At 39.4% G+C, this 23,158-nt stretch overlaps 1 protein-coding gene across 2 annotated transcripts in view; it reads left to right on the top strand.

The window, feature by feature from the left end:
- The window catches only part of APBB2 (amyloid beta precursor protein binding family B member 2), a 341,181-nt gene that overhangs the window by 69,164 nt on the left and 248,859 nt on the right, over positions 1 to 23,158 (top strand). The window contains exon 3 of one of the 2 annotated variants that reach the window (XM_063457900.1): positions 11,655 to 11,770. In XM_063457900.1, coding sequence (XP_063313970.1) covers positions 11,725 to 11,770 — 46 coding nt within the window. In that variant the 5' untranslated portion in view covers positions 11,655 to 11,724. Of the gene's footprint in view, positions 1 to 11,654; positions 11,771 to 23,158 lie in introns of those variants that run through there. The other variant, XM_063457901.1, reaches the window with a different exon arrangement.

Genomic DNA, 23,158 nt, shown 5'->3' with positions numbered 1-23,158 from the left:
TGCACTTTGCCAGGTTTTCTCTTCTATTCACAATTCCGTTCAATAAGTCACTCTTTTGCAGCAGTGTCTTTCTTTCTTGTGACTGTGTACACTCGTTTGTTGTTGTTTTTTGTTGTGTGTCAGTGTCATGGATATTTTTACCACTTGTGTTTTTGATGTCCCCTTTCTCCAGCTGTTAATAAATGACTTTTTAATATATTTCATGGGAGCTACCAGGCACTGGTTACTTTGATAGATATCTATTCATATGGTCTATTTTAAATATCTGTCACCAGCCCTAAAGTCCAACCTTTCTCGATAGATAAATCTGCAGCCTCTTTAGTACTACTGCTACTCTCTGAAAACTTGTCTTGGTTGCACAACCAACAGGGCTTTAGAAAGTCGTTTTCCATGTGACCATAAACTACTCATGATATTACATGGGATTAGGGATTTATCGCACAATATACTGGTGAATTTGGCCACTGTCGATCCTTTGACAATAGAATGTTTAACATGTATATATGCTGCCTGTATCTGTGCTCTAATGGTGTGTTCTTGGGGTTTCACCAAGGGGGAGATTATGGAAGTTTTCCTTAGTAATCCGGGATATTTTTCAAGAGTGAATGATCAGTGCTGGTGGTAGTTTCCTGCTATTCATTACCTATATATCTATTCCATCATTTATTTATTTTTAATTTTTTTTAATTTTTAATTTTTGTGCTTTGTTAGGCATATCAGCATAAAATATTAGTACAGGAGTTCAACATTTTGTTCCACAAACATTTTAACAGCCAATGTGGTAATAACAGTTAATTTCGCAGCATATTTTTTATGACAACAGCAGGTGAGGCGACATACCCGGGGTGGGTGAGTTGGGACCAAGTTAGATGGTTGTTGTATCTACCCCTGGGATACTCCAAGTGTGAGATTGTGTGATTGCTAGTTGGTTCCAGTTTTGTAGTTGTGTGACTTGTGAGCGTAATTGCGTGTGTGTCAGGTTTGGTCAGGTGGATGCGTTTGGAGGCCCATATGTGCACTGTCATGGAGTATATGTTATGAACAAGCACTTTGGATTGTCAGGTGTGAGTGTTACTCCTACGTGTGCAGTATATGGCGTGGCTTCCAATTAAAACCCCTAACCCTTGGGGTGGTGGGGGGAGGCGGAGGTTGCTAAATTGCGAGAGCCTCCTTCTCAATGTTAAATGGGGGGATGTTTGTTCTCCCCTGTCACATATATAAGTCCCCATTGGGGTCTGCGCAGTGCTTGCGTCAGAGAGCTTGTGAAACATATATAAGAGCAGTTGTTAAAGGAAGTTCAGTGGGTAAACAATTATAAATATAGATAACAAAATTATAGATAACAAAAATATAACACAGCAACATTATATGCGGCCCTATTGGCTGCAGTGGTTATTGTGGCAAAGGCTTGTGTGAGCCGTTTTGGAAGTTCATGTGTGTAAGGCCTGCTGGTCTCGTGCCGGTGCATCTAGAGAGGGTCCTTCTTCGGGGTCCCCGTCTTCTGAGTGTCCTGTCGACATTGCGTGATTCCGTGGGGGTTGTATTCCCAGTGCGCGCAGGAACTCCGGTGCCCCAGCCGGTGAGGTGAGGGTGTGGGTAGTCCCTTGATGGTGAACCAGCAGTGAGCCTGTGTTCCCCCATCTGTATGCTATTGCGGCTTTGCGGAGTGTGGTTGTAATTGGACCGAATGTTTTGCGCCTCAGTAAAGAGGCTCTTGTAATGTCCTGAAAAAACAGTAGTTGGGCGCCCTCAAAGTTCAATGGCGTTTTTCCTTTTAGTGCAGTCATAATTTGTATTTTATCGTGGACTGTTATGCAGCGCAAAATGACATCTCTGGGTGTATTGGGTGAGATTCGGACTGCGCTTGTCACGCGGTAGATGCCATCCAGGGTAATTTTCCTTGCGGTGGCCTGTGGCAGTATAGTAGAGAGCAGGCGTTGTGTGTAGCGTGGTAGCTCTTCTGTTAGGACTGTGGCGGGGACCCCCCTAATCTTAATGTGTGTCCGGCGCTGTCTGTCCTCCATTGACATTATCTGGGCGGCCAAAACATGCTGTTCCGTTTGGAGTTGTTGTATTGAATTTTGAAGGGTGCCTACCGTGTCTTGGATGCTGGTAATATCGTCCTCAGCAACTCTGACCCTTTCTGTAACCTGCTGGATGTCGGCTCTCACTAGTGCGACGTCTGCTGCCAGCAGTTTCTGTATGTCGTGTAGCAGAGCTTTTAGGTCCCCTTTAGTAGTGGGGGCTGTGTCGTCCTGAGGTTCAGGTTGTTGTGCTCGCTCTGTCTGTAGGGCCGTTGTGGGTATCGGCTCGCCTCCCGCCTTTTCTGGGGTCAGGTTAGCACTGGGCGGGCGTGTGGTGTTTGCCAAGTCTGTCTGCCCGGGTCGGAGTAGCATGTCCCCGATGTCTCTGACCTGCAAGCTGGTGCCCGCTGCATGCTTTAGTGAGCGACGGCCCATGGTGAGTGTGTCAGAGCCCTGGTAGTAGGGGGAGTGCTCCGGGTAGCTTCCGTCGAGGTAGGCCTCAAAGTTGAGGTGCAGCGGTGTGCGGTAGGCCGCAAGTTTTCGCCGTTGCCTGGGTTGTTTGGGAGTCTGGAAAAACGGCATCGGTCGGTGCAGTATGCTGTGTTATGGTGCAAGAGTCGGTTTATAGGGCTGGATGGGGCTCGGGTAGAGGGATTGATGGCAGATTGTTTCGTGCTTGAGGGAGCTGGCTGAGATCGCATCTGTTCAGGATGGCTGCCAGGCTCCGCCCCCCTTATTTATTTTTTAATTTTGTGTTACTTTTTCTGTAGCAGATACCAAGATTGCGCTCTCAATATGTTGTGAAGTCAAGAAATGTTAATGTAAAATTTTCTGACTACCGACAGTATAGCTACCCAACATTACAGTAAAAAGCGACAGAAAGAGTTATGAAGATGGATCAACTACTTCCAAGCTTTGAACTATAGGTTATAGTTGCAGGCAGGTTACATTATCCATGGGCCTTCAATTTCCCCCACTAACTGTATGAAACCTCTCAAATAGCTGCATTTCAAGAATCTCATCTATTTAATATTACACTGGGAAGGTTACTATCTGCAATCACACTTCCGTGGTTTTATTTTACTATTCTCAATTTACTGCCTTTCCCTTTTCGTTTGATTATCATTTATATATGGTATCCGTATTTATGTATCTTGCTTTCCCCCCGATTTGTGTTTCAAGTGCTAATGTTATCTTACCTCTTTCTCCTTTCAATTATTTATTAATATCCAAAACCATTCATAAAGCCAGTAGGTGATTGAGATTTGTTCTCATCCACCAAACTGTACGATTGAAGGTAGCATTGTATCTGCTTCCTCTAAACCTACATGTTTCTTTATCAAAGTGAATTTCCAATTTAATTTCAAAGTAGCCAACTGGAAAGATTATCGAAGTCGGCTATATTTCCATTTCGACTACGTTGGCCTTAAATTGGAAATTCACTTTGAATTTATTTTGAATTCCCAACGGTTCTCGCTTTAGTAAATAACCTTTTCTGTTATCAGATTTCTACATGGTAAAATGTGATTTAACACTTCAGAGATATGTTTACATCACTGCAGAGTCCGTTGTCCGCAAACTTTACAGGCCTACAGCTAGCGGCTGTCCGTTTACCAGGTGAATTTAGAATTCTTGTCAGTGAATGAAGATCATGTCTAGTTCTGTAAATGTATTTTGCGTTCCTCCACAGAGGTGAGACGGATCTCAAGGTTTCAATATATTCTAGGACTTATTTATTGCAAAAAACAAAGGAGGCACACACGTATAAAAGTAGTTGCTATAATCCGTCACACTGGAGCACCATTGGAAGGACCCACAATCCTTCAAATTGTAATCAAAAATCGATGGGCTCCGCAGAGTTGTGCAAATTATGGTAAAGTTTACTTGGATCAAAGAAAAAACAAAAATACGTTTTGGCACTTATTTATTACTATTGACATTTATAAAGCACCAACATATTTCACAGCGCTGTACCACTGGGTAAAAAGACAGTACAAAATACACAGATCAATACAAAAGGTAAAGGTGGCCCTGCCCACAAGCTGAGATCTAGCCATGTAAGCTCTTTTATACAGAGTACTTAACCCATGAGCTTACAATCTAAGGTGGCCAGGACCGTTCCAGCAGACTAGAAATTTGATGAAGGTGACATCCTAGGATGAAGTCCTAATGTAAAATCCCAATCTCTATAGTACATGCCCTTTTTACTGGTAATGTAGCTTGATACTAAATGGAACTGGTGTCCGTATGATTTTGGCCATGTAGTATTTGTTTATATGGATATGTGTTGTGTATTCCCTTGCCAACAACTTTATTTTTCCATGGTAAGCTTCAATAATGGTTATCATTATTGTTATCATCATATATATATATATATATATATATATATGATATGGTTATCATATATATATATATATATATATATATATATATATATATATATATATATATATATATATATAAAACTCTGCCTTTTGCCTCTGCTATCTACCTACCATTCAGGTAGGATTTAGTAAGTAAAGCAGCTATGGTATTTATCAGATCGATTTACCGGTTGGAGTTCCCCTGGGATGGGTTAGTTCTGCATCTCATTTTTATTTTGTTTTTGAATGCAGCATGGGAATGACATCTGTAAAGCAGTTCAGCATAATGTCCTGAGAACTCATTTACATTTATATGGTGCATTGGAAAAAGAAACCATGTTTTATATAACTGACATAAAGCGACACATAAATTACTAGCAGCTCACTTGCGTTTCCCTCCACACACGGTTTGCAAAGTAAATGTTAATGCTTTTATTGCTGATTTTGAAATTAATTATTTTATTTTCCATAAGAGATTTGCTTAAGAGGAGAATTATACTAGACTGATTTGTGACTTATTATGAAAGATGAGACTCAGGCTTGTATAGTGGTTATTCTACAAACATGTCACCCTTTGACTTCTGGGGGCCAGAGTAAGTAGGGGAGTGTAGTGTGGTTAGTCACATATTGGACCTTGACTTGAACTGAATAATTACAGCCATGACGCCCTAGTCCGTTCCATATTAGAGATGCACTGAATTCACAGCTACGCATGTTTGTGTTAGACTTTATGCAGAGGGCCTGCTTGTACTTATGGCTAGGCATTGCCAGGGCCCATACTTTACCATGGAAACGGACCTGACAATCTAGTTGTTGTGAAACTACAACTCCCATGAGCCGTGTAGAGTATCATAATTGTCAACCACTTTTTTCAGAGATGAGAGCCTTAAAGATGCAGCTAAGTGTTGAAGCGATTATATCTACTATGATATAATGGCCTACACTGATCAGCCATAACATTAAAACCAGCTGCCTAATATTGAGTAGGTCCCCCTCGTGCTGCCAAAACAGCTCTGATACATTGAGGCATGGACTCCACAAGACCTCTGAACATGTCCTGTGTCTGGCAGTAAAACATTAGCAACAAATCCATTCAATTCTGCAAGTTTTGAGGTGGGGCTTCCATGGATTGGATTTGTGGTACCAGCACATCCTACAGATGCTCAATCGGATTGCCATCAGGGAACACCAATGCCTTTGTATATGTGTATGTGGTTTACAATAATTTGTAGGTAGGTGTTACATGTCAATTAGCTTCAACATGAATGCCAGGACCCAAGGCTTCCCAGCAGAACATTGCCCAGAGCATAACTCTGTCTTCCCCAGCCTGCCTGCTTCACAAAGTTTTAAGCATTCAGTTTTTCAGCAATTTGAGCTACAGTAGTGCTTTTGTGTGATTGGTCCAGACAGGCTAGCATTCGCTCCCCACGTGCATCAGTGAGCCTTGGGCGTCCATGACTATTACGCTGGTTCACCGGGTTGTACTTCCTTGCACCACTTTTGGTAGGCACCAACTACTGCATTCCAGTAACACCCTACTTGCTGTTTTGCAGATCCTCTTACCCAGTCATCTAGACATCACTATTTGGCCTTTGTCCAAGTCACTCAGTTCTTTTCACTTGCCCATTTTTCCTGCCTCCAACACATGATATTCAAGAACCGTGTGATCACTTATTGTCTAATATATCCCACCCCTTGACAGGTGTTATTGTATTGATATAATCAATGTTATTCACTTCACCTGTCAGTGGTTTTGATATTGTGGCTGATAAGTGTATTTATTACAGTCACTCAGTTTAAGCAAGGATACCTATTTAAAGAAAATTTAGTGTGTTAAATCATGCCAGTTAATAAGTAGGTTCTGTGTGAATGTCAAGAGAATGAAAACTGAAACAAATTTGTTTTTATATTGTATATAAGACAAAGTATTGGGCTAAATGGATAATAGCTTTTTTAGTTAAACAAGTGAACTCATGCTTATCCTGGGGATTTCAACACAGAAATGTTAAAGGGTGATAAGGATGTTTGCATTTTTTTTAAAATGCATTCAAAACAGTGGTTCATATGCATCCTGGAGTACCACCCTAGAGCCCAGTGCAGAACAGTAATGTAGTTTGGGTAACATTTTATTAACAGGTCTGTGAAGTATACAGAAATTAGCCACATCAGCAGGGTCATTAGTACATTGCATGTCAAGTATATTCATTGAATAAATTAATAGTAACTTGCTCGGCATCTGAGAAACCATCATCAATTAGAACAATAATAAGACAAATTATAACTCAGGTTAAAATATTGTAGAGTTGTATTGTAAAAAAAAAAAAAAAAACAATCCTTAAATCCACAAAACGTGCTACTTTTTTGTGTAAATTGTACATTTTATTTGTCCATTCACTACTGTGAATAACCATTTTGTTTCTGCTATTTGTTCTTCATGGTTTATGACAACTAACCTGGTCTGTGACTAATTCACCGTGGCAGTTGTTGAGTTTCTTGTGTAAATGTCTTCCCTCATGGTGAAATAAAGGATTATTATACTGATGAAGTATACACCAGCTGACAGTGTACAATATATATGAGCCATCCTGTCAACTCTCAAAGTGCCAGAAGTTAATTGAAGCCAAGTTGCCCTGAGCCGCAGATTCATTCCATACTGTGGATAATTCTAGTAAGCTATGAGCAACATTGCATCGGATGTTCTAGGTATACCAAGAAACTATAAACTGCTTAATCTTGGAAATGACCAGTTATGAGAAGAAACCTTATCTGATGCTAAATACTCACTGTGTAAATATAATGAGCAAATAGCCCATGTTATCGAAGGTGGGAAAGGAAAGCCCATCAACTGGGATAGCTGAACTGATGGCCATACCAAGAAACGGACTATAGGTTTTAAAATGTGTAAGATCATATTTCTCAGGTATTCAGTGTTTTACTAGGCAGGTACATGCCCAGAATGAATAATCGTGTGTTTGGGCTCACTTTAAAGATGCATTGGGTACCAACATACATTATTTAGAAAACAAATCCATGGAATATTGTATGAAGTGTAGTGGAATGAGGAGGAAATAATATGTAGAAATGAAAGAGAAGGATTGTACAGGACCACTGTAAATAAGTGGTGTCCAGCTTGCTTTTCTTAGAAGTAGCTGGATTGCCTAAAATGACAGCCATCCTTTGCTTTTGATGTCCTTAATGTCCCTGTCCTTGGTGCTGATACGGATGATTTGATACATGGTGTGGCTGTTTGCTGTTCTTCTCCAGTACTTCCTCTAAAGCAGCATTTACCAATTGGTGTTCCTTTCCGCGAGAACAAAATTGTGTTTCTGCCGTGAATTGCCCCGTGAATAGCCAGGTAGTGAGGTCTGTAGTTTCTTCAGGTTAGAGAAGTATTTTTTTCACCAACCAACAACCATGAATTTGGACAACTGGTTAAAACAAGGAACTATCAAGAGAAAAATAATCACTACTTCTAAATGTGCGACAATTTTAGAAACAGAAAAAAGACGATACAACTAGAAATCAAGAAAACAAGTCCAAAATAGTTGAAATAGCAGAGACAAGTGACAAGTCAAAGAAAAAAAGAAAAGCACACAAGGCTACCCAATCTTCTTCTCAAACAACGAAAAGAAAATATGACGACAGCTACTTTAAAATTTGGATTCACAAGTGCCAAAAATAAAAATATTTCTCAAGCACCATGCTTAGTTTACAAGAAAATATTGCCAAACAGTTTGTTAGCACCTGCTAAATTACGTCGCCATTTTGAGCAAAACCACCCTGAGTACAAAGATAAAAACATTGCCTTTTTTATGCAAAAGCTTCAGGAGTATCATAAGACTAAACCGTTTATGAGCAAAATATTTGAAAATGAGAATAAAAAAGCCACTTATTACAAGGTTTGTGCATCGGGGGTTCCACGATGTTGGTATACTATGTCAAAGGGTTCCACGGGAAAAATGAATTGGGAACCCCTGCTCTAAAGTAATGCTTTCCATTGAATGAATTAATGATACTCATATGAACCACATATAATAGTATCTCGAAGATCCTGTGGAACCATCCCGATACGGAGCCCAAGCACAGCATTCCATCATATTATTACCATGGCTGTTTACTAAAATGAAAATTCAACGTGAGTAGCTGAACCGAAAGCATATCTCACTCAGAGAATTTTTTCCAGTTTGTCTATGTTGACCTCAAATGTGAAATTCACTTTGTATTCTCATTTTACTGAATATCCCTGTGTGTTTTCACGATTCTTCTTGTCCCTGGGGAAAATAAAGATGCTGAAAAATGCACAAGTAAGATACATTGTCTACAGTGCACAACATATGCATTGATCAGATAAGCATTTCTCAGAAGCCATAGTCCTTTACCCCCTGCATTCCTAATTCTCTCCTGACATTTCCTCACATTTTCCTCACATTTTATGTACACTGGCGTTAATGGTAAGTTTTATCACTGTGGAGCTCTGTCATACAGGTTTTGTTTTATTGCTGTGCAGCTCTTCGATGTACTCCTATACTCTGCACATCAGATTGGGTTTTATAGCTGTTAAGTCGCTGTGATGTATTTGTATGCAGTGCACTTTACTGTGAGTTTTATTGCTGTGAAATTCTATGATACAGTCATACACATCAAATATTAGAGTGGACTTATTTTGTTGTGGGGGCTGTGTGATACACTACGGGGGTATACCAGGTTAGGAAAGAAAAGGAAGACAGAAGATTTGAAGCATGAAATGCAGAATTCATCTGGCCGCTTACTACACTTGGTATAAACATCACCTTCCTTGCATTAATAGTGCTAAGCCCGTATAGAATTTTATTACCTCCTTTCAGCCTATCTATAATAGAAATTAATTGTGCAGTTGCATTGAATCCGCCTCCCCCTCCTTCTCCGGGTTAACCTGGCAGGTGCTTTGATATATAGCATCTTATTGTGTAGTCTGGGACAGGCCGCAGTCTTGACACCCAACACCTGTGATGTTTGCTTTATGTTTTGTCTTGTAATTTTAAACTTTCGCTCTGCTGGGGCATCTGTCGCGGGCGAATCTGTTGTCTTGATGTCTGTTTTTGCTTCAGGCAAACACCAGATAACATTTTTGATGCAGTGTGCGATCGTGGCAGTTTTGAATAAGCCATGATTTTCCTATCAACAGCAAGAAAGCTCACAGCTGAAATGGGTTTAGTAAAAATTCAAGTGGTCAGCATTTATTTCCCTCTGAATAATTGGTTAGAGGGAAACACATTTTACAGTTTGGCTGCCTAATCTGCTGTCACATCATGCACTGCTATGAGCAGTCAAATGGTATGTTTAGAGCTAGCCAACTTATTCAGAAACAAGGGGATCCAGCCCTGGTCTAGCAGCTGGTGGCGGATTGTATTTCATTGAATTCTCTGCCAGATGTTAACGGAACATTCCTGGGTAAACACGTCGCATTCATTATTTAACGCATTCTATAGGCTCTGAGTTTTTGTCATGAATCTATACCTAAATTACATTGTTTCAGATGGCTATTAGTAGAAGGATGATGATTCTCTGATCTTAAAAACAAAAAAATTGAATTTACATAAATCTCACATAAATAAAGAAAAACTCGACCCACCATGTTTAATGCCTGCTCGGAAATGTCACATCATGCGTCCTTGTTACCATATCTGACACCAAATACCTTCATTTGGTGATGCTTTAGTATTGGCTGGTTCATGCTCCCTATGCCCTCAGAAGATGGTCAGTGGGCCTAGGTGGTGGCTAATATCATGGCAAATTGCTTTCAATCAAGCTGCAAAGCCTAAATCTTGGCGTATGATCTAGATCAGGAGTAGGCATTCTTCGGCACTCCAGATGTTTTGGACTACATTTCCCTAGATGCTTTATGGCTGTAAAAGCATTATGGCAGATGTAGTCCAAAACATCTGGAGTGCCGAAGGTTGCCTACCCCTGATTCTAGATAAAGGGGACTTTATTGCAATTATGGTGCTGAACTTGACATAAGATGATAGTCACCTGTGAATCAAACAATCAACTTGGATGTGGTCTACAATCCTGAACATACACAATAGGATCTTAATATGTTGACATGACTGCCAACCCTTCTATATCTTATAGCATTGTTTCTTCATCTGTTCATAGGTTGATAAAGCGATAGGCAAATTGTGTCAGCGACGCGGGCACCTGGTCTGTCATGAAGGGCTTAAATTCATGGCTAGCCACTAGCAGCTTAGCATATCTCTGTTGGCTTACTGTTGCTTCCTGACATTTTATATACTATATTATTTCATATTGGGCAAAAAACTCTCTTGGTGATAGATTTCAGTATACCTAGGAAATTTATTTGAGAGAAAATATTTTCAGCTCCTTTCATTTATTAGTAGTGTCCTTGAAATGCTTCTTTTCATGAAGGGGGCTAGATATCCATAACATATTTTTAGGCAATCATTGGTGAAATAATAGTATGACAATGACTTTGTGATATTTTATGTGGATATGTTCACTGCTCTTGCCTATTCCAAGTTTATTGGCATCATCTTGTTGCAGGAAAGAAATTGTCTATTTTCATTTTTTAGCAAAAAAAAAAAGTAAATTGATTAATGTGTGTGAATATGTTTTCTGACTTTATGGAGTTTCTGAGAAAGCTGCCCATCCTGGTGATACTGTCATTCTAGCGACTAGTCTCCATGTAAAAGAACTGTATCCTAGGTCTAGGGGTAGCTGTAGCTTTAGCTCCCCCCACTATTACCGTCTTGGAACCACATGTGAATTAAAGGTGCGGAATTCTCGTTCTGGATAGTCCCATCCATTCCTTTTGATCCCACCCTTTTCCATTATGAACCACCCTTAACTATCCAGAGTCTTGAACAAATGAAAATCGTAATATAGGCAATGCTATTAAAAACAAAAAAAAACACTATTGTTTATTATTTGAATGTTTACACATTATGTACCCCAGTATGTGTCTACTTTGGTATGTGCTAGGATATTTATATACCATCGGCAATGTACCATTCCTTGCAGCCAGGGTGCAGCTATTAATTTCCGTTTACAGATCGATGTGTAGACTGTAGTAGGTCGTTTATTGGATTTCACTGGTTAAATAGGCTATCACTGTAAAAACCGTTAAAGGCATAAATTAAGACAGCTAATGCGCTCTTATCTCACAATCAATAATTTATGCACAGCATTGTCATGAAATATAAGCAGGTCTTTAGCATTTTAATTTGAGATATTTAATAGTAGCTGTAAATCTTATTTTCTTTTTCAGCTCCGAGGTTTAATTCCTGCGGTGAAGTCTTCAATCAGCTGTGTTCAACGGAATGTTCTGACCACTCACGATGGGCAGGCGGTATCCAGGTGCATCTTATCGACCTAGCTCTTCATGTATGTATCGAAATACTTCAGATCTGCTTTATTAACCAGAACCGTTCTGTGCTTCTTTCTGTGCGTAGACAATCCTGTCAAAGCAATGTAGACACAAATACAGTAAATCTTGACTGCTTTGTTTATACTGAACTCTCTCTGAAGTTCTGTCTGTAATTTACTGGCTCAATAATCATGGCAGGATCTGTCACTGGTACGAGGTCATACGACCATTATAAAGGAAGACGTTTTTGACCTTTTTTTTCTTCTTTTTTTCCTGTAATTTCAAATTTGAATCGATAGAGAAATTGTTAATCTAATAAATAAATCAAACCTGATGAAAAATCTGATTCTACTATTTGATATAACTAGCTATTACCCATATTTAAATCATTTTATAATTCCTTATGTGTTTGAATTTTGCATCATAGGCCCTGCAGCCTTCCTGCGTATGTGTAATGCTGATCATATTTTTGCTTGCTTAGCGTTCTCTATCGTAAGCTACATGAGGACATTTTTGGCTAATATGCAAAAATTCTATTTTTTTTATAGCTTTTGAAATAGTCGAATGACTAGTTACTAAGATCAGATAAAGATCAGCAACCACTAAGCTGAGACAGCAGTTATTATTTTTGGGTAAGACGCCCAGTATAGTTTCTGATATTTCAAATTGACCCCTCTTTCAGAGTCTGGGTTTGGAGGTGTTATAGGAGGCTGGAGTTTTGCTTGGAATCTTCACATGACTCATGACCTTCTAATATCTGTTTGTTCTATTAGTTTAGTAAATAAGAACAGAAACAAAAGATATTGGGCTCCTCGAACAGAGACTGCAAAAGGAACTTGGGTTTCAAAAAGAACCCAAAACCCAAGATCTGTATCATAGGTCAGAATAATCCCTTTCCATTTTGAATTACACCACCACTTTAAAACTGGAAAAGTAACCAAAATTATATTTCCTGGTAAAATGTATATTATTATCATCATTATTATTATTATTACAGGATCTTTAATTGGAAGGTTATATAAATTTTTTTTAAACCTACAAATAAAAAATGCAAAAAATGCAATGATAATTTCAAATTAAATGAACTTGCTATGTATTTTATATTATTGTCACTTGCCTGCAGTGTCTATTGACAATTTGTGACGTCATTATTTATTTGCTCATGAGTAGCATTTTGAAGTAGGGTTGATTTTCCGAGGGTCTGTGTCCCTATGGCTGTCACTGTTGTTCCTCGCTGGCTCATGTTAAATACTAAAGGATTGGATTGTGTTAACAATGAAAGTTATAGAGCAGTGATGTCAAAGGTCACAGCATTCTCTAAATTAGGGGTTTCAAGGTCAAGAATCTTATTCAACAACAGTCTCATTGCAGGCTAAAATTCATGTTAGAAAAACGGGTCAATAAACAGAAACCAATAAAGGGCAGTGAGCTTAGACAAGTAGTGATTGAGATCTTTTTGATATTCTAGGTAAAATGTGGCACCAAGCTGTGCATTCATGTATTGTACTCTACTGGCCCATATGGGAGTCGGTTTGCATCTGTGACTGTTTGAAGTTTGGGTGTTATGTGCTTACCTATTGCACAATAATGCCTGTAGTTACAGGTTTCTTCCATTTATTTCCATTATCTTCTCTCTCACCACTACACTAGCCTCAGAATGTCTCTGTGCCCCAACTTTTACCCACTCCCTGTCCCATCCCCTCATCAGCTTCTGTTTCTACCCCTTTTAACCCGTTATCCCCTCAGAAATCTTTCTCTCTTTCCTGATATTGAACCCTATATTCTTCGGCTATTTAGATCTCTTTTAATTTTCTTTAAATTCTAAATCTCACCTGATTTCCTGTCTCGCCCTTTTCCCATAAATCTGACACCCCCCATCTCTCCTTAGTCTTTCTTCCTGGATATTCACAATGTTTTTAACTCTGCTTTCCAACCTTTCTAAACAATTAATTGTGTAAAAACACTTTTGGTCCTTTGTGTCACGTTATTTTTAAAATGTATTTTTTTTTTTAATCATTCCAGTAGAAATTTGAATTCCCTACTGAATATTTACCCTTTTTAGAACCCAAATGGTTTTGTGTAGGGAGCAAGATGTCCATGGTCTCTGTGCTGAAAGTCTCCTATCCAATGTTATGTAATGTAATGTTATTTCATAGCCTTTGTTTATTCACCATAAATTGCTTAATTATGGCAAAAGTTAGTTTTGAATATATACTCCGATACAGTAAAGACTGTTTTGACCAAATTTTGCAATTTAATTTTTTAATTTTGTACAATTTAATGTTTAGTGAATAAACCCCATCACATTCTTTCTCCATAGTGTCTATCTGCTTTCATAGTTAAATCTTGAGATGAGAGTTTCTACATTCATTTGTACAAGAGTCATCACTAACATAAACCTATGTAAGAAACATGATGGCATATTTACGATGTACCTAAAGTCAGTGGCTTTATGATTATATGAATTTCCAAATTGTCTATGCCACAACCATTAACTCACTGATTGCTAATGAGACATGCTACGTGCTGCTTTCCGATGCAAATTTCAGCTGTTCTGAGGACCAGCACAAAACAAGGAAAGAATATTTTTATTTACATTTTTCAAAGCTTAGAATTGTACAAGGAACCTGCTGCCATTCTGAGCATTCCAATACAGTAGTAGAGTTCTGATCCTATAGGACATCTGTTCTCTGGGTTGGGCTGGGTACTATTTAGCTTGCTGACTGCCCAAATGTATGACCCTTTAATTGTTTATTTTATCCCCTATTTACATGGCAGTCCCTTTGTTGAGACTGTCATGATCACTCAATGAACAAATGATCAATGATCTATTACTGAAGCCACCTATCGTTCTGCCCACCCAGTGTATGGCTCCCTTGCGCCGTCTCATTAAATGGGTGCTCCTGAACTTTTAACACGTTCACTGCCAAGAACACACATGCATTTAAATGAATGAGGGTGCATATGGAGCAAAACATTGAACCATGTACTAGTAAGAGGAAATACAAATAATGCTTTGGCTAAATAGCATTGAAATATCTAATTGTTTTTGTATTTAGACAGTGATAAAAGACGAGTTTACTGATACTTTAACATGCCTATTTTCCAAAGCCATCCTGAGTTGAATACTGTGATGTATTCTTAATTAGCTTTATGATGGGAATGTAATTATTGGAATTTATGATGGGTATCTGCTATCACTGAGCAGCACCAAAGGGCTTCAGCGGCCCTGACAGCCCCATAAACAGAGAGACATACAGCTTTGGAAGCAAGGACAATATTTATAGCAGCAATATGCCCTGACTGCAGAACGTACAAGAGTCACCATCATATAGCAATTCTACTGGGAAGCTGACTTCTTAAGAGTAACCTGTCAAGGTCGGAAGATGGCTTCAGTATGACAGAATTGCTTTGCTACCAATTTCTATTACGTACACGTTTCAGTGTAGGTTACTGAACTGAAGCATCCGCATCTGCCAAATATATTGGGATTACATATCTGAAAACATTCATTTTGCATTTTTGAGAAAAAGGGTGTATGGAAATATGCTACATATTAACCTCTACATATAATGGTACATGTCTTTATTTCATGTTAAAGGGACACTATAGTCACCAGAACAACTACATCTTATTGCATTTGTTCTAGTGAGTATAATCATTCCCTTCAGGGTTTTTCTTTGGTAAACACTGTTTTTTCAGAGAAAATGCAGTGTTTACATTACAGCCTAGGGATACCTAGTTCCAGTGGTCACTTCTCAGATGGCTACTAAAGGTGCTTCCTGGGGCAGTGCTGCACAGTGTGCAGCACTGCCATTCAGTGTCTCCACCCTCTGCATGCAGACACTGAACATTTCTCATAGAGATGCTCATTGTCTAGGGCTGTGTTTGGATTATGCTGGCTCTGCCTCCTTAACAAACTCAGCCAATCCAATACTTTCCTATGTGAAGGCATTGTGATTATCTCAGATCATCATAGCCAAACACAACTTAGGAAAAGATGCAAAGCCAGTGAATCACTCATGGACAGCTGTTTCATTGTTAATGCAAATCATCAGCTGTCCATGAGTGGTTCACTGGCTTTGCATATTTTCCTAAGTTGTGTTTCAAAGCTGTTGTATACAGCATACATAGACTCAAAGGAATCCATGTTTTAAATGGAATGAGGCAAAAATGTGATTCTTTGTTAAACTAATTTGCATGTGCCCACCCAGAATCCTTTGCGGTATTAACATCACTGCAGATTTGTGATTTCTGTGGGAAAAGCAAATCTTATGGCTTGACTGGTGAGCAGATTTTTGTTTTGCATTGTATTAACTATCCACAGACTTCAGGTGGAAGGGGTTTTAAATCACAATTTTGTCTCCACCATAACCTTTTTGGCTATATATATATTTCACCTATTCACCGATGAGACGGAGACCAGTAAGATATCACTGAAGCAGGGATTATCCCACCCTACGCTGAGCTGATACATTTTGGTGGGGAGTAGAAAACTACACGCCACTGTGACTGGAGCTTCTTTGGAGCTCCATATTGTGAGTGAACATTCTTCACCTAAGTGTTGTGTGTCCCCACTTCCAAAGAAGTACTATACCATAGACTGTTTTTGTTTAGTCTCTTTTACATGCACCCACAGAAAAGGAACTCCTATTAAACTGAAGCAAGCTTATTTGGTGATGACCCTATATCTTGGACTGATGTTTTTGGACTTTTTTATATTGAACTTTTTTTATATTGAAATTATATAATTTTTTGCATTAACTGGCACATCCTGTTTTCCCTTGATATATAGGAATTTGATGCTGGTATAGCCCTCTATGTGAAGAATTGAGAGACATAGGAGTGTAGGAGAACGCTCTTACAGACAGATTGATTTCTGTTACTATATGTGATTTTTAATTTTTTTTATTCTTCCCTTATTCTCAATAGTTAATGAATGTCACACTTTGTAGAGGAGTGTATATATACAAAGTTAGATTAGTGTAAGCACCCACGGAACCGGAAAGATGATAGTGGTTGCAGCATGGGAGAGAACATAGTTGATACTGAGAAAGCAATAAAACCTTCATATATCTCCATGATAAGCAATATATTCATTGTTTGTGATGGCTTTAGCTGTTGAAGTGAATCTGTCTTGACAGGCTCGCTTTAAGAGTATAAATAGTAGCATATGTAGAATTATTGAGGATTGAAGGAAATAAATGAAATGTACATGACATGTCACTTTGCATATTACCGTAGATATATTGAATAACAAGTGGCTCCCATGTTGTACTAGTGAATTTACAACCTCGAGCTAGATTTCAACTACTTTATATGTGATCCCAAGTTTACTTATGGCTTAGCAACTGGGTTACTGAAGTGAGCTCTCCAGTTTAGCATAATTCAGCCGGCTAATTTTGTTAGCATTCTACATTATTTCCTGTGTCAGGAAATAAAGGAAGGAGACATGTTGTATTGCCTATCGATGTCCTCTCAATGCTCCAAGATCATAAAGAAACTGTAGTACTCATAAAATAATTATAGAGTGCCGTTTCTGCAGAGGAAAATACAACAAATAAATGGAACCATAAAAACAAAAATATATCCTGGCAGAAAGAAACAGATCAATACAGTAGATTTTGACAACCCTGTCCTAAAGCTTGCAATGCGAAATGCAAAAAATGTGTAGACGACAAAGGGTAAAGGTTTCATATGCTGGACATGGGTACATTGATTAAGGAAGTAGGGCATCGAAAGTCATTATTCATCAGACGATTGAATTAGCAGAGTAGGGGGTGTTCTTTGTAAGAAGTTCAGGCATGAAAGAGGAAGGAGAGGTGTGGCAGGCTTTATTCGGGAATGCGAGGAGTTTAAATGTTGTCCCTCAAGATGGACTAAGCACAAGCATTTTGTATTGCTTGGAGTGGAATCTGATTTTTTTTTAAATTGATTGATCTGAATTGAGCCCCACAGGATCTTACCTGTCATTCTCAACTACCCTTTTTTTTTTTTTTTTTTTTTTAATTCTTTATTTTATTTGTGCGTCAAATAACAATAATCATGCAGAGCCACGACAGTTACTACAGGCATTTCCATAGTTGTACAAATCCGTGGCAGTGTAAACGGCACATTTTTTTTTTTTAAATGACATGAAAGAAACAAACTCGTGAAGTTATATTGAACATGCTTGGTTAGGCAATTGAATAACATAGTTGGGTATGCATAAGCTTATAATAATGTATGTGGGTTACTTGTTGATGTACATTAGAGTAAATGAGCTTTTAGTGCTTTGACAGGCTGATCTAATACAAAAGTAAGAGTAGGACATTATAGTGTGATACAGTATGCTTTTGAGTTCACTGCAGGATGAAATTAGATAAATACCAAAATCAAATAATGAGTGATGCAACAACAAAACGAATAATCAGTGCACTGACTACAGACTGGTAAGGCGTATACTGGAAAACTGCAGTATTGGGACAGAAATGGGGAAAAGCATATCGATAGGGAGAAACTGATCAATAAATGAAAACGAATGTAATGAATATAAACTGAGCTCAGCTGCAGTTATCTTAGTCCTCGCTGCTGCAAACCCTCAACCAATGCCACTGACTTGCTGGAACGGATAGTCCATTCTTTGGCCAGGTACGGTGTCCCTTTGTACCCTCTTGCTGGGCTGCGGCAGGTTCCGGTCCTCGCAAGGTGCAGGCTTGGTCCGAGGTAATATCTCCTGACGGTGAGGCGAACTGTGGCTGTCTGGGATCTGGGCAGGTGATTGTGTTCCTCTCTCAATCAGACCTTTTGTGTCGGGGAGCCTTCGATATTTATCTTCCGCCGCTCTCAGCTTGGGCAGGCGTCGTGCACTAGGTCTCATAGCTGTATGTGTCGGGGGGCGAGTGGGTGTACTCCTCTGTGTGATTCTGGTATCAGGCACCTTCACTCTTCGTTGCCAGGCTTCCCTCTCCCCTTGCTTGTTGGTAACGGTGGTGGTGGAGAGTCTGTGCTGCAGTTTCAGCCAGAACTTCCTGGGGGGAAAGACCCCGCCGGCACGCTGCTTGGGTAGGCTAAGTTTGTATGGCTTAAGTGCTCGGTGAGTGATCACGCCCGGCTGGGCCTCTTGCACCCCATCTCGTGTGTGCCTCCGTTTGCCCCTCTGACTCCCTTCCTTTCCAGTAGCACGTACCTCCAGCTTCTGCCATAGCTTGGCAAAGAACTCGTCCAGGTGCTGTAGCATGAGGTCTACCGTTGCGCACCTGTCTCGTTCGCCGCATGGGGAGAGTGCGTCCGCCATTTTGAGGGATGTAGTTGCTCCTCTGCCGTGTGCGGTATCAGCAGCCCGTTGTCAGCAGGGTGAGTCAGGCAGCTATAAGTGGGCCGGGATGACCCCCGCCGGTCCTGGGGGGGAGGGAGGGGGAGGTGTCACCGGGGTCCCAGTTTTTGCTGATGTGCCTGGAGAGCGGCCGTCTCTCCGTGGCTGAATCTAAGGTAGGCCGCAAGCCTCGGTGGGTCCGGGCAGTTGCGTAGAGGCTCGATAGAGGCACCGGATGAAGCAGCAGCTTCTCCCGGGTACCGGTACCGTGGTCTGCGGCTTGTGGGTGTCTATGGCTGGGTGTGATACCTCGTTTTTAGTGCCCAGATGTGGGAGCTCGCGCTGGACACGTCTAGGCTGCTCGGCTGCTTGGCTCCGCCCCCCTCAACTACCCTTTTTGACACATCTCGCCTCTGGATATAGGCAGATCTTTCCAATACTTTGGGCAACTCTGTGTATGCTGTCCTTGCTAACATCTTGCACCCTTGCCACTACGTGCTGGATTGTCTCTTGAATCCTGTTTGGTGTGGTAGACCCCCACTTCTATTGCTCTGGTGCTGAATGCCTGTTCCTGTGGTGCGAGGAACAGTGCCAATCCCTTATTGAATCCGTATGTAAAAGTTTATTGTTGTGGCTAAATAACCAATTGACTGAATCAATGTCTCCACTACAAATCGGCATATATAATATGAAGAGCACTAACTGTTTTCACTGTTATGTGTAGCCAAGTCTCTTGTCATGGACAATATTTACCGGTAGGATAGCCATTTGTGATGTAATCTGCAAAGTTAGTGTGTCCTAATTTGAATTGTAACATATGTTTTTGCCATCAACCTGTCATTGTGGGTTTTACTTTGTCTAGACCCTTGTGCATTAGTGGTAATTAAGTCCAAAAATGCAAAGATTGAGGGCATTGTTCTGAAACTCCAATATTGATTGTCAGGCTTCTGAGATATTGCAGAGTACAATGGGCAGAGCTGTGCCAATTAGTTTTGCCCACTCCCGGCTTCATAAAATGTATGTCGAACATCCCACATTTAGCTGGAGATGCCACTTCCTTCCTCTTAAGAAAGTGTAGCTCTTACTGACCTATCAATACTGTCTGGTATGTGTTTGAATAATCCAAATCCATCACATCAACTTGTTTTTTTAGGGTGCAAATATACCTTAATAAATCATTATTAAGATGTGGCACATCTTGACCATGTTGACCATTGGCTTTATCTGCATTTAATCTGCCGTAACATTGGTATGAATGACACAAAAATACAGCAGATTAAGGAGGACTGAGAAGTTCTCAAAAGTATTCAAGTACTGCCTGAACCTACAGTCATGCTATAGAGTTTCTTGATTTAAGAGTAGGTTGGTGATCTTTGCCAAGGCCATGTGGGAGCTCAGTCATTGTGACTTTCTTAAAGCTGTAGAAGCTTGCCACTCTATGTGGTTTGTGGCTAATTGGACCATCTGTTACTGCTCAACCCAGATAATGACCAGAAGCACACACCAAGGTTATACAAGGATATGAAATTGATATGTAAATAGGCAAGCTTTCAAGAAGAGTCAGACCAAGCCATTAGATTGTTGTCCTTTGTATTCCTTCTTCGCTGTATAGTTCTTGGATATTGATTTAATATTTAGATTTTCTACATTATAACATATTTTCTAGTTGCAGGACATTTAGCCAAGATAAACCATGATCAGCTCAGATTGTTTTTTGTTTTTATTTTTTTTTCCAGTATTTTTTTTTCCACTAGCAATTCTTGTATTTGCCTCTATTATTATCATACATTACCAGATTCTACTTAGTTCCATCCATAGTCTCTGATCAGTTCCCTGCTCACAATGTGACATTCCTCAGCCACTGCGTTTGTCAGCTGCCAGTCTCTTCCTGAGCCATTTCCTCTGCTTTGATTGTGATCCCTGTAGAGTGCTGAGAGCTGACAGTGACTTTGTTTATTGAATTGAGAATGCCTCTCTCCGGATGTCTATTTGTGATCTGCATGTCATTCTGATGGACATTTTATATGTACTGCGGGTACTGTGTTCTATAAGATCTCTTACATTCAGATTATTTGTATTGATTTCTGTCTTATTGTGCTTAATCCTTACAGTAACATCCTTTATGTACTCTTCTGGTGCATGTGTTATCTAACACTAAACAGTAGCTTTCTTTATTTATTTAGCATTAATTATGTTTACTAGTAATATATCCAACACTTATTCTCCACCCTACTACAAAGCTTTTTTAGAGTTTGTGTGTTCCGTAAACTTTATTTTTTTTTTGGTACCCCTGGATTATCACTAGTACCCGGAGGGCATTGCCTTTTTATAACTGGAAATACTGGGCTATTTTTTTTTTCTTCTTCTCTTTTACTACTCTTCCCTTTCTCAGACCTCCGGGAGATCTTTTTGTTTTTGGTTCCTTTGTCTCAATCACTGGCAACTCAGTTCACGTAGAAAGAGACATTTAGATACCGTGTTAACAATCTTCCAACACAAATTTTGTTAACGAGATGCTGTAATTCTGATACCTTTAAACTTATTGTAATATTTCCCTGTCAAGTTACGAACACATTTGTAACCAAGACTGAGACCTGCGCTTCTCACATGTTAATTAGATGCTCACGGAACCTGCGTGTTCCACTGTACGACATTTAATTGATACAGACCTGCAAGTCTTGAGCTACTTTGTAATACGTTGTATTTTATGAAAAAAAATCAAATGAAAAAAAAAGCATTTTCTCTGTTGTAAATAAAAAGATATTTAGAAAAAGTTGTGAAGAAATATATACCTTCTATGTTGTCACATATTTAACACTGGTGTGCACAATAACCTCTTGTTTCTATAGTCAAGATCTGAGTGATTTGCTTAGAGATGTGCTTGTATTTTTGTCTACATTTTTATTTATTTTTTTAAACTAGATGTGCCTTTTCACCTATTCTCTAGTTCTTCTGGGTTTACAATGTTTATCGAGAAAATCTAAATTAAACCCTGCACTGTACGCATTGCCATATGTTTTCTCAAGGAATGCCTTTTATCTGGTTTAAAAAATAAAATAAAAAATTATCCAAATAATTGCTGTAAAGTAAGGCGGATGTTTCCCACAGTGAAACAATGTACAATGGTAAACATTTAATAATGGGAAACCATTGACATCTTGATTCGTATCTGAGTTTGGTAGGTTTCTAATTATTGATGACTGTGTTTTATCGGTCTTACACGTCATAAACTTTATATGACCAAGCATTGTGCAGTAATTTTTAAAGATTGATCCTGCAAAGGATTGATTGTGTGCATAGTATTCCAAGTGTATGTAACACTGAACTGTAGTACTCAAGCTATTTTTATGAAAAGGAAGCTACTGATTGGCTTAGAGCGTCAGCTGACCGCTCTTAGCCAATTTCTACGTGAAAAAGGGCACTGTCTCAGCTGCGTCAGTCCGTGACTTTCGCTAGCCGATGTCCTGAAAACTGTGCATGAGGACAGTGGCTCTGGAAAGCCAGCTTTGGTGTTGAATTGCTTGGTTTATCCCCATATGGCAGAAGTAGTGCAGGGGACCTCCTGACGCCATATCAACTTCATTTGAATGAATGTGACATAGAGGTATTTTGTAGATGCAAGAGCTACATGATTTCAAAGCTGTGGTGTGGGAATAGTTAACAAGAGCAATCTCTGTGTTTGTTCAAATATTTCTATCATTGCAGGAATTGTGCCAGACACCCATCAAGGTTAATTGCGCAAGAAACCTATCCAAGTGTATTACTTTTGGTATGCAGGAACTAGATCCTATTATACACGTTTGAGGTCAGGCAGAGAACACTTATCATATCTTCAATATATATATCGGAATTTCTGAATGTTTGAAATGTGCGTTCAGCTATCTTGAACAATAAAAAAAATGAAATAATGCTGAAATTTAGTAAACAACATGCTAATAGACTATTTTTTATCAGTTGTATCAATCTCTCCATGTAAGCTAGATCAGGAATGGTGAAAGATCTAAAACCACTGAAAAACAGCTCTCAGAGCAGTCAACTCCTTACACAAATTGTATCATGCTCTCTACTCCAAGGGACAAAGGTGCTCAATAATTGGATGATATCATTATTA

Source organism: Pelobates fuscus, chromosome 6 (assembly GCF_036172605.1).
Source record: "Pelobates fuscus isolate aPelFus1 chromosome 6, aPelFus1.pri, whole genome shotgun sequence".
In the NCBI taxonomy this organism is placed as follows: Eukaryota; Metazoa; Chordata; class Amphibia; order Anura; family Pelobatidae; genus Pelobates; species Pelobates fuscus.
Note: the sequence above shows the minus strand (reverse complement) of the source record. Positions and strands in the feature narration are given on the sequence as shown.